We start from the raw sequence: 10,709 nt of genomic DNA on the forward strand, positions 1-10,709 counted from the left end.
TTTTTAGATAATTTATAAACTTCTCTTAACTAAAATATTATTTGTTAAGGTAAGTATACAAACTATTTATTTTTTAATCAACCAATTCTTTTTATTAATTTGTAAGTAAAAACTAATGTTATTTTAATTCACTTAAATAAGAATTTAAATTGTTGTTCGAAGGTGGTTTTTAATCTTATTAAGTAATCACTAAAGTAAGAATAGATTCAGTACTGTGTTAGCCAATTAAAGTATGTCATTGCTTAATGACTTATTTGGTCATTATAAAATATTTTAGGTTCACCAATGTTGTTCTGTAGTATTGATGGTTGTATACATTTTTATTTAATACCTTATGTCAACCATTTATACACTAGTTTTTGTGAACTGTACTAAAATAGCTTTAGATTTGACTTTTCACAAAATAAGGTGTATTATCATTAGTGGCACGAAATAACAAAAAACACTTCTATTATTATAACTATTTACTTTTATTTACATAAAACTCCACTAACACACCTTCTTTTTTCTAGGGAATTTTATTATTTAAGGATTTTTATATATCACACCAGTGGTAGTACATTACCTACCAAATAAGTTAGTACAATGACCTAATAATAATTTCTCTAATATTAAGTATTGTGGTTTAAGTAATGAAAAATAAAAAAGTTCCATATTTAGATTGTGTTTTGTGACATACTGAATATCAAAATATGAATCTATATTCATTGAAGTGAAAACTAATGGTTAGTTAGAGTCATTATATTTTCTTATTATTCTATTTGTCAGGACATAACATAATACTCTTAACTTTTATGTTTAAACATAAATCTGATTGATTTTTTTGTAAATTATTTTTGGTATCTCAATTAACTTTTTTTTACAATTTCATAAATTCAAGGAAAAGATTCTATTTTGAATATCTAAATGGAATATAAGTTTTATGAAACAAATAACATATAGTAAATAAACGTTATACTATATTCTTTCATAAATAACATTAATAATATTCTTATAGTTTTGAATAGACTAAAAGAAGTATTTATATAAATTAAAATTAGATAATTAATTTTATCTATGACTATTATCTAATTGTTACTTTTTAATACCAAACAAATTACTTAAATTGTTTTTATGATTATTTACATAATAGTAACTTAGTTATTTCTTTTTTTTTCATAGTTATTCTTGTTTCAAATCACAGCGATACTTACCTTGTTTTACCTTGCATTTATATTAATATTATTCTTTAATTAATATACTTTTGTTGTTTTATTCTGTCTACTATGCCTACTAAATTACTCCAATACTTTTTAATAAATGATACATACAATTTCTGTCATAAGACCAGACAGTGTTTCTACCAGAGAATACTACATAAGTTTTATTTAACTTTAGAGGAATAAACTAATATTTCTATTTTTAAGCAAGAACTGATATATACTTTCATTAAAAAAATAAAATAATTTTTAAATCAATATTAAATAAAAGTAATAATAGACAACCCATAGATAAAATAAATGAACTAGTTTTTTTGAATGAGCCAAGGTTTGGCAATTTGGATATTCGAGTTTTACATTAATAAAAGATTAAAAGTAGATTGTAAGGAAAATTTAAGAAAAAATAAGAAGAAAACCCCATACAAAACTATTTTTTTATAGTTTAGAATTTCAATATCAAAAAAGAAAAAAATATATTCTTTCAAAGAGATTAAAAATTAATAAAAACTAAAAAATAAAAGTTTTTAGTTTTATTTACAATAAATAATGTCATCAGAACAAATTCATATGACAAGTTCTTCAAAACAACGTTCAGTATTAATTGGAAGAAGGGCTGAACAAAGCAAATCATCTAATTCTCTTCCAGGGACACCATTACAACAAATATCATCACCTAAAAAGCAAGTTTCTTCATTATATTCATCAACACAAATAACAGAAACGTCTACCCCAACAGAAGAAGTTAAAGAAGTCATAAAAAAAGATGACAAGATAAATAAAGGATTATTTTGTGAATTACCAAGTGGTTCTCCAATTGAACAAAAACTCCAAGCCCTTCAATTGTATGAAGTAAACTTAGATAATTCATTAAAGAAATTATGTAAAACAAATCAACTCCATTTTAAACCAACATACACACAACAACAAAAAGAATTAATGCAACAAATTCTTGATCAGTATCCTAAAGAAATGTTTATTAACTGTTATTCATTTGGAGACCCAGGTGAAAATTCAAATGAATTAAATGGATTAAAAGAAATATTATATAAATTAGAAGAAACAATTCATACAGTAAATGAAAAACTAAATCCTCCTTTTGTTCTTCCTTATAGCAAAAGACAAACAATTCCTGATTTTGTTTATAAAATTGGAGATACTTATAATGTTCAAATGGAAATTCTTACTGTTAAAATGAGAATTAGAAAAGCTTATTATGAGTTATACGCTATGGTTAAATCAGCACAAATGTCAACTTATAAAGAAGATGTAGAATGTTTTAATGAAAAAGTTAATGTTCTCAGTGAAAGTCTAAAAAGAGAAAAAGAAAAAATTTCAAATCAAAAACGTTCTGCTTTTATTAAAGTTAGTCTTCAAACAGATTCTAAAGGTATTGAAACTGATGATAAAGGAGAAGTTGTTTCTGGTTCTATTGATGCATTAATAAGATGGGCAGTCAATCCAAATATTGATAATAATATTAAATTTATAGAAACATTACTTATTACTTACAGACAATATCTTGCTCCAACAGAATTTTTTAATAAATTAATTGGGTTATACAATGAAAACAAAAATGAATCAAATAATAAACAAATTAGAGATGTACAACATAAAACTATTCTTAAAATTCTTTTTATGTTATCTAAATGGATGTCTTCATTCCCTCATGACTTTATGGATGGTGGCAAAGAAGCATTATTACCTCTTTTGGACCAATTCATTAAACAAAATGAAAATGATACATTGTTGAAGAAAACCACACTTAATAAACAAATGATGATTCAAAGTGCTTCTCAAAAATTAACTATTGAAGAAAAACTTGATATAGTTAATGTTCAACAAGAATATACTATTTCTACTTTACCAACTGAACAGTTTGCTCAACAACTAACTTTATATGAATATGAATTATTTAAATCTATTGAAGCAAAAGAAATGTTAGGAAATGCTTGGACTAAAAGTGATAAAACAGAGAGAAGTCCAAATCTTTGTGCATTGATAGACCATTTTAACTCAATTACAAATTGGGTTATCTCTACTATTGTTGATGAATCAAATATAAAACAACGTGCAACAATTATCAAAAAATTTATTTCTATCGGAGAGGAGATGCTTCGATTAAATAATTATAACGGAGTTTTCGAAATGTTTTCTGGGCTGAACTCAACTCCAGTTGGTCGATTAAAAATGACATGGGAAGAAGTTGGTAATTTTTCAAAAAAAATGAAAGCATTAGAAAGGGTAACTATTCCAACAGGAAGTTATCAAGCATATCGTGCTGATATTAAATCTCATCAGTCATTCCCTTGTATTCCATTTTTTGGAGTCTACCTTCAAGACTTAACTTTTATTCATGAAGGTAATGAAGATAAAAATGAAAATGGTGATGTAAATTTTGTAAAATGTTCATTAACAACAAAAGTGATTGAAGATATGTTATTTTATAAAAGGTATTATGAGTATTACCGCAACCCAGAAATCCTTGCTTTTATTAGGAAGATTGAGATTAGATGTTTGACAATGGGTGAAAAAGAACTTTATGACAAGTCATTAATTATTGAACCACGTCAACAAAATTGATTAATTTTTATTTGTGCTTTGGTTATTATAAAATAAAAATAAATAAAATGATAATAAAAGTAACCCATTAATTCTTTTCAACAGTACCATAGAAGTTGCTTATTTAGCGATTTTCTTAGCAAGAGCAGCTTTGTAGGCAGCAATAGCATTCTTGGCCTTATGAACCTTAATTCCAGTTTTGTAAGCTCTAAGGGTTGGTTTAGACATAAGTTTTTCAGCCATTTTCTTTGATGGAATTCTAATTGATTTCTTTTCAGTAATTGGTTCAACTTTCTTTCCGAAAATATCCATAGTAAGAGCTGGATAAGCAGCAGTAAAGACTTTAGCTACTTCTTCGTTTCTCTTAGCAACGAGTTCCTTATATGATTTTCTACTTTCAGCTTTCTTGGCAAGGTATGCTTCACGATCCTTATTTAAGAATAATTTAGTAATAATAACATTAGATGGTCTAATAGCGATTGGAACAGTTTGTCCATTAGCTTTAGTCTTAGTTAATTTATCAATATTGATAACATATTTGCTTCTTCTAACAGCAGTAACTTTTCCAGCAACTTTTTGATGTCCCTTAATGATTTTAACTTCGTCGTCCTTGTGAATTGGGATGGCAATAACATTATACTTTTCTCTGAGTTCTTTAGAGAGTCTAGCACTCATTATGAGAGCTCTTTGGGAAGCATTAGCAGTGTAAAGAGCTTTTCTGGCTTTGCTTGGGTTTGAGCTAACTTTGCAATTGAATTTCATCCCTTTTCTCACAAAGATACTGACTGATTTTCCAGTACTAGGGTATCACCCCAATCAGAGTTCTTCTTTTCTTCATTTTTTATTATTCTTTTATTATATTCTCTTTATTTTTTATAATTTATTTTATTTGTTTCTTGTTTTTATCAGTTTTTAGTTTTATTTTTTAGGTTTTTGGGATGTATTACAAAAAAAAAACAATTAATTTTCAATCATCTTTGGTTACATCATGAGTATGAGCTAATTCGTCAGAGTGGGTTTGTGTTTTTATCACAGGGACAATAACCATCGTGAGGATAATTGGTTGTCCTAAAAGTAATAATAGAATATCGATTATCAAATAAAAAGCGAATGGAAAATCTACGATTAAGAAAGATGTAGATAAATAAACAAATTCTCCAAGAACAGCCACTGGGAATGTGATGATAAAGACATTAAGAATGGATGAAGTAGATAGAAGTTTAAAGCAATCATTAAAATACAAAGGGGCCATTACTATTGGGAGTGATAATTCAAGAAGAAATACATTTTTGATAGTTTCAGGATATTGGCAAATAGAAAAAGTTATAAGAAGAAGAGTTGCGAAATGAATGACACCAAGTATTCTTTCTACTTGTCCTCTGAAAAATATAATTAGTAACTAAATTAATTAATTATACTTCTTAAAGTTAAATCAGAAGGATTAAATAAAAAGGACAAACTCCAATTAAAGAAAATGATAACAAAAATAAATATAATTCAAATGTATTAAGGAATAAAGAAAAAGAATCGAATCCATTAATTTTAATTGTTATAATACATTTATATAAAGCATAACTCCATCCAAGAAACATTATTAAATAATATAATTTTAATAATCCATGAAAAAACAATTTAATTGAAGACATTAATAAACCAAAGACTGAATTTCAAGTTCTTTAATTAAAATAAATACTTTTAGATTGTTGAGACTGATCAATTTTACCAATTAATTCATTAAATGATTTAATAAATGGTTCATGTTCAATAGAAATTGGTTCTTTAATAATTACTTTAACAAAAACATAAAAATTAGTTTTTTTAAATTCTGGCATTTCTAGTAATTCGATATTATCATTTTCTTTTATTTCAATTTCCAAATTACCCAGAGAAAATGTTGTTTTCATCTTTAATCCAATTTCGATTGGATTTTCATCTGATGAATGCTCGAGAACAAATTGAGAAATAATAGGATTAATTTCATCTTTTAATTCTTGTGAAATATTTGAGTTGCATTTGCAACAAATAGGCAAAAGAATATCTTCAGTTAACAAAATATACCATTTACTTCGACTCATTAAAAATATAACTGATAATAATAAGTTAGTTTTGTAATAAAAAAAAAGTAGGAAATAATTGAAAATAAGATGAATATGGAAGATAGATAATATGTCAATTTTATTCTTCTGCTGGTATTTCTTCATCTTCTTGTGCCATTTCTTCATCGCTTAACTTTCTAACTTGAGTTAAGAAATCAATAAATTCTTCTTCAGTACATTCCATAGAAATAAATGGATCTTGTAACAATTCTTCTGCACTTGCTCTTTTTGGTGCATCAGGATTAAGACATTTATTTAGGAAATTTTTAAATTTATCATCCCAAGTACCTTCTAAAGGAGGTATTCCTTTTGTTGTAATTTGGAATAATGCTTTCATTGGTGGAAAATCCATATAAGGTGGGGTACCATCAGCCATTTCTCTACAAGTAATTCCTAATGACCAAATATCAACTTTTGTGTCATAGTTTTGTGATTTAATCAATTCAGGAGCCATCCAAAAAGGAGTTCCTACAATTGAATTACGATTAGGATGAGCTGAAGTAAGAATAGCTGCAAATCCAAAATTAGATAATTTAACTGTACCTTTATGATGTAGAAGAATATTATCTGATTTAATATCTCTATGAATAATGCCCATTTTATGAAGATAAACTAATCCTTGTAATACTCTTTTACATATATACGCAATATGACATTCTTTCATTGGTAAAGTTGGGTGAAGATCAATTGCATTTGTTAATTCTCCTGCATCCATTAATTCAGTAACTAACCAAAGCATATCATTAATTAAATAACATTCAACATATTTAACAATATTATCATTAACACATTTTGATAATACAACAACTTCTCTTACTACAGCTCGTTTAGTTTTCTTAGTAATTCTCATTCTTCTTAATGAAACTTCCATTCCATCAGATTTTCTTGTAGCCATATACTCATCTTCATCTCCATAAATTGTTTTAGCTAAATTTTCATAATTTTCATCAGGATCAGCTGCAGTTGTGTATTGAGTAATATCATCATCTTCTTCTTTTCCATTAGTAAACGTTGTTCTAGTTCCATTGTCATTTGAAATTCCAGAAGCAGCAACTAACTTTGCACTATCTTCATTTGTATTAATTTCAGCATCAGTCAAACCAGCTTGAATAAGTTTTTCTCTCCATTCTGGAGGAAATCCAGTAAGACCAGAATCACCAAGTTCAACATGAGTAATTTGTTCGAAATCTCTTGGATCAGAAATGACCAATTCTTCTTCGTCTTTCTTCTTCTTAAAGAAACTCATGAAACCTCCTTTTTTATCTTTTGATTTCTGCTTTTGATGATGGGTCTTTTCTTTTTTACTCATTTCTTTTTCATTTTGAGATTTTTTTAAGTTTTTTTCTCTTTTTAGGTTTTTTATAAATTTTTATAGAGTAACTTCTTTTTCTTTATAAATTTTATTCATTTCAAACTGTTTCATAAGAATAAAAGTCTTCCAACAAATAGTTCCAAGAGACTTTTACTTTGCGAGTTCTCTTTATTCAAAAAAATAAGATTATGTTATTTTGTACTTGAAAAAGAAGAAGATAAAATTTCATCTTTAAATAATAACAAAAGTCAAAAAATAATAAAAAAGAAAATCTTAAAAAAAAGAAAGAAAAAATTTGAGAGAGATTGTTCATATGACTAACGTGATTGATAGGTTAAATGAAATTCAATCAGAACTACAACCGTATGGCCTTACTCAACAAAATGCAGAACATTTCTTTGAAAAGAAAATTAAACAGATGAAAATTAAAGATATTGAAGAAATGGGACTTCTTTTGAATGAATTATTTCCTGGGTTTGGGTTTGAAAAGAAGAAAACAGGAATAAATAAAGAAGGGTATATCAAATATTTTTCTTATCTTATCCATCATCCAGTTGGGTCATACACAGATATCAAACAACGTCAATTTATTACTAAACATGAGAAATCACCAAGTAATAATATTATTCAAACTGATTTTGGTCATTATTTACAAGAAAGGACTTTTCTTATTGAACAAATGTTAAAAATCCCTGATCATCTTGATGAACAAGTTGATAAAGCACCAAAAAGAATTGATGCGTCTCAAGAATATTCTGGTGGTTTAAATAATTCAAATCAACCAAACGTTAATAGAAATGTTTCTAATATTAATGTGATGTTACATCCTTTATATAAAATTCAAAACACTCAACAAGTTCAATTTTCACCATCACAACTTCCTCTTGAATTTTTTGAAACACAACACCCTCAATACATGATTAATGAGATAGTATATTGTTCTGTATTTAATCCATCATTTACTACATCTCGGTTCACAATAACAACACCTTCTTCACAAATAAACAACCAAAGAATCATTCTTCGTTTATTTGATTTAAAGAGAAATAAAGAATGTAATGAAATTTATTTTATACAAACAAGTGTTAATTCTACATTCATTAATTTAGATGGGTTTTATGAACCATTATATGGCCAACCACATTCTGAACCAGCTATTGTTAGAAAGCCACTTGATATTACTACACTATGTTTTGCAACAAAAAATATGGTATCTATTATGGTTAATAAATATTCACCAGAAGTTATTATTGTAGCATGTTTATGTTCTTATAGAGAAGTTCCTCAATTATTAAGAGAAGTTCTTGAAGGAAATAATCGTAATGAAGCAAAAATGATTTATGAAATGATATGTAAAAAGAAAGCACCAAAAGTTAGTTCTATAGAAAAAGAAGTTGAGGTTATTGATTTGGATGATGAAAGCTGTATTTTGAATGAAAAAACAGAAGAACAAGAAGATGGCGAAAAAGATGATATCATTGTTGGAACAAATATTATTAGTCTTCGTTGTCCATTAAGTTTTTGTCCTATAACAACTCCCATTAAAGGAGTGTTATGTAAACATTCAACTGTAGTTAATGCAATTGGATTCATTGAGTATTGTCTAAAAAATAATTACTGGAATTGTCCATTATGTGAAAAAAAGTGTTATTATTGCTCATTAATTGTTGATCGTTCTCTTATGGAAATCATAAAAGGAGCTCCAAAAGATTGTATAAATGTAGAAATAGATACAAATGGTAAAGTAATTAAATACATAAATGATACAGGTAGTCAATGTGAAAATTCTGAAGATGTAGAAGTTATAAGTTCTGACTAACCTAAAACAAAATGTAATAAAAACAATTGAATATTAGTACCTATTAAGTTAAAAGAACTTGGGTTTATAATAAATATTTATGTTTTTATTAGAGACAGTAAGGTGGAATTACACATAAATCATCTTCAATCAGTTCATTAATTTTACAAAAACATTCTTTTCCAGTTGTTTTAACTTGCTGTTCTACATTTTCATTTAACGTTAATTGAGCAATATCAGTAGAACTTCTTAGTGATTGAAAAGTAATAAATATACCTTGAAGCTCTATTTCTCTAACTAACTTACGTATAGTATTAAATTCAATGAATTTTTTTCTTTCATAACCAGTAAGTCCATTGATTATAGCTTGTTCTTTAATAGTTTTTCTATTAAAAATAATTTCATCTTTTTGGTTTTTGATTATTAGTACTTTAAATTCATTTGGCTTAGTAGTGCTTGTCTTTTTGAATTCTAACGAATATCCTTTTTGATTTAAATAGTAAAAACATAACGCCTCAATATGTCTTCTTCGTTGACATAAATTTCTTTTATTTGACTTCTTTTTTCTTTCTTCTAATGTTCTTAAGACTTCTCTACAACAACAATAAATAGGACAATTCTCGGTTTGCATCAATAATAAGACTTTAAAGTTCTTTCTTTTGATCTTTTTATCTAATGTTTTGATGTTTTCACTTCAAACGAAAAGGTAAAAAAAACTCAACCATTCTTGAAGTTTTTTTTTTCATTAATACTCTAAGATTTTAGTTCTATACCTTTTACTTATTTTTGTTAATTATATCTTTCTGTTCTAGTTTCAGAGATTCTAACTAAATGAGTTAAAGAGTCTAAACCTCAAGATAAATTCAATAACAAATATTTTTTTTTTATTTTTGTTAAAGAATTGAAAGAATGGAATAAAAAAAATAAAATCAAGTTTAATTCATGTCTAAACTGTTTAAGAATTCCATGTCATCATTTGAAAGTTGATATTCGTCATCATTAGTATTTTGGATGAAAGCATCAGCAATTCTAATTAATCTTTCAGCTTTTTTTTGTTTAACTTTTTCTTGTAATACATCAACTTCTACTACCTTTCTTTTTTTAGGTTGTTTCTTTTTATAAATTTTCTTTACAATTGGCTTACATTTAGCATTTCGATATCTTCTTGGAATTTCAAAATCAATTGTAGAATTATTTAATTGAATATCATCAAGTTTTGGTGCTGATATAGTAGTATTAGTTTGATTTGTAGAATTGTTTGAAGCAGTAAAAACAGCATGCTCTACTTTAAATTGTCCAATCTCACCTATGTACTTTTTATTTTTTTCTAACTGTTCATCTACAAGTTTAGTGATTTCTGCTTTTTTCTTTTTGTTCAAAAGTTCAGCTTCATTTAGTTGTGTTTGATTAATTTTAGTTTCATTCTCATACTTTTGTAAACGAGTCCACAAAGGAACTTTTGTTGGGTTCGTAGTTTTGATTTTCTTACCACCAACCATGATTTCTTTTATATCATATCTTCCCTAAGTCATTAATTTTTGGTTTGAATCAAGATTATAAAAAGAATTCAGTACTCATAATAAGATTATGTCATAACGAATAGTTATTCCTTTTCAATCTTAATCATATCTATTTCACTAAATTAAGAAAAATAAACATACAGGTAAAGTTTGATTGTTCATTGTTCCATTTGTTTGTGTGATGTTAGTTTGAGCATAAGCAATAAGGATAAAAGACAATAAAAA

The 10,709-nt window shown here is 26.4% G+C and overlaps 7 protein-coding genes across 7 annotated transcripts in view, besides 12 other annotated features; 2 read left to right on the plus strand and 5 right to left on the minus strand.

The window, feature by feature from the left end:
- Positions 1-1,018: 1,018 nt before the first annotated feature.
- Positions 1,019-1,054: a sequence feature (AT_rich).
- A 154-nt stretch (positions 1,055-1,208) lies between these two features.
- Positions 1,209-1,240: a sequence feature (AT_rich).
- Positions 1,241-1,427: 187 nt separating this feature from the next.
- Positions 1,428-1,478: a sequence feature (AT_rich).
- Positions 1,479-1,688: 210 nt separating this feature from the next.
- Positions 1,689-1,747: a sequence feature (AT_rich).
- On the plus strand, positions 1,746-3,779 carry EDI_007600 (guanine nucleotide exchange factor, putative; the record flags this gene model as incomplete). The annotated part of the gene is made up of 1 exon (XM_001735929.1): positions 1,746-3,779. The coding sequence occupies one exon, from the start codon at positions 1,746-1,748 to the stop codon at positions 3,777-3,779; it is 2,034 nt and encodes a 677-aa protein (XP_001735981.1).
- Positions 2,660-2,687: a sequence feature (AT_rich).
- Positions 3,780-3,801: 22 nt separating the features above from the next.
- Positions 3,802-3,838: a sequence feature (AT_rich).
- Positions 3,839-3,878: 40 nt separating this feature from the next.
- On the minus strand, positions 3,879-4,520 carry EDI_007610 (60S ribosomal protein L26, putative; the record flags this gene model as incomplete). Its single annotated transcript, XM_001735930.1, has 1 exon — positions 3,879-4,520. The coding sequence occupies one exon, from the start codon at positions 4,518-4,520 to the stop codon at positions 3,879-3,881; it is 642 nt and encodes a 213-aa protein (XP_001735982.1).
- Positions 4,521-4,597: 77 nt separating this feature from the next.
- Positions 4,598-4,683: a microsatellite.
- A 457-nt stretch (positions 4,684-5,140) lies between these two features.
- Positions 5,141-5,175: a sequence feature (AT_rich).
- Positions 5,176-5,348: 173 nt separating this feature from the next.
- Positions 5,349-5,375: a sequence feature (AT_rich).
- A 59-nt stretch (positions 5,376-5,434) lies between these two features.
- EDI_007620 (uncharacterized protein) lies at positions 5,435-5,833 on the minus strand (the record flags this gene model as incomplete). The annotated part of the gene is made up of 1 exon (XM_001735931.1): positions 5,435-5,833. The coding sequence occupies one exon, from the start codon at positions 5,831-5,833 to the stop codon at positions 5,435-5,437; it is 399 nt and encodes a 132-aa protein (XP_001735983.1).
- A 100-nt stretch (positions 5,834-5,933) lies between these two features.
- On the minus strand, positions 5,934-7,163 carry EDI_007630 (serine/threonine protein kinase PAK, putative; the record flags this gene model as incomplete). Its single annotated transcript, XM_001735932.1, has 1 exon — positions 5,934-7,163. The coding sequence occupies one exon, from the start codon at positions 7,161-7,163 to the stop codon at positions 5,934-5,936; it is 1,230 nt and encodes a 409-aa protein (XP_001735984.1).
- Positions 7,164-7,399: 236 nt separating this feature from the next.
- Positions 7,400-7,460: a microsatellite.
- A 19-nt stretch (positions 7,461-7,479) lies between these two features.
- EDI_007640 (sumo ligase, putative) lies at positions 7,480-8,985 on the plus strand (the record flags this gene model as incomplete). Its single annotated transcript, XM_001735933.1, has 1 exon — positions 7,480-8,985. The coding sequence occupies one exon, from the start codon at positions 7,480-7,482 to the stop codon at positions 8,983-8,985; it is 1,506 nt and encodes a 501-aa protein (XP_001735985.1).
- Positions 8,986-9,048: 63 nt separating this feature from the next.
- Positions 9,049-9,076: a sequence feature (AT_rich).
- On the minus strand, positions 9,074-9,595 carry EDI_007650 (uncharacterized protein; the record flags this gene model as incomplete). Its single annotated transcript, XM_001735934.1, has 1 exon — positions 9,074-9,595. The coding sequence occupies one exon, from the start codon at positions 9,593-9,595 to the stop codon at positions 9,074-9,076; it is 522 nt and encodes a 173-aa protein (XP_001735986.1).
- Positions 9,596-9,835: 240 nt separating this feature from the next.
- Positions 9,836-9,856: a sequence feature (AT_rich).
- Positions 9,857-9,899: 43 nt separating this feature from the next.
- EDI_007660 (uncharacterized protein) overlaps positions 9,900-10,709 on the minus strand; it is a gene marked incomplete at both ends in the record, with an annotated part of 984 nt that continues 174 nt past the window's right edge. The window contains 2 exons of the mRNA XM_001733268.1: positions 9,900-10,487; positions 10,626-10,709. The exon at positions 10,626-10,709 is cut by the window's right edge and continues 174 nt beyond it. Of these exons, the coding sequence (XP_001733320.1) occupies positions 9,900-10,487; positions 10,626-10,709 (672 nt within the window). The remainder of the gene's footprint in view (positions 10,488-10,625) is intronic.

This window comes from Entamoeba dispar, genomic scaffold (assembly GCF_000209125.1).
Source record: "Entamoeba dispar SAW760 scf_1105229459559 genomic scaffold, whole genome shotgun sequence".
Lineage (NCBI taxonomy): Eukaryota > Evosea > Mastigamoebida > Endamoebidae > Entamoeba > Entamoeba dispar.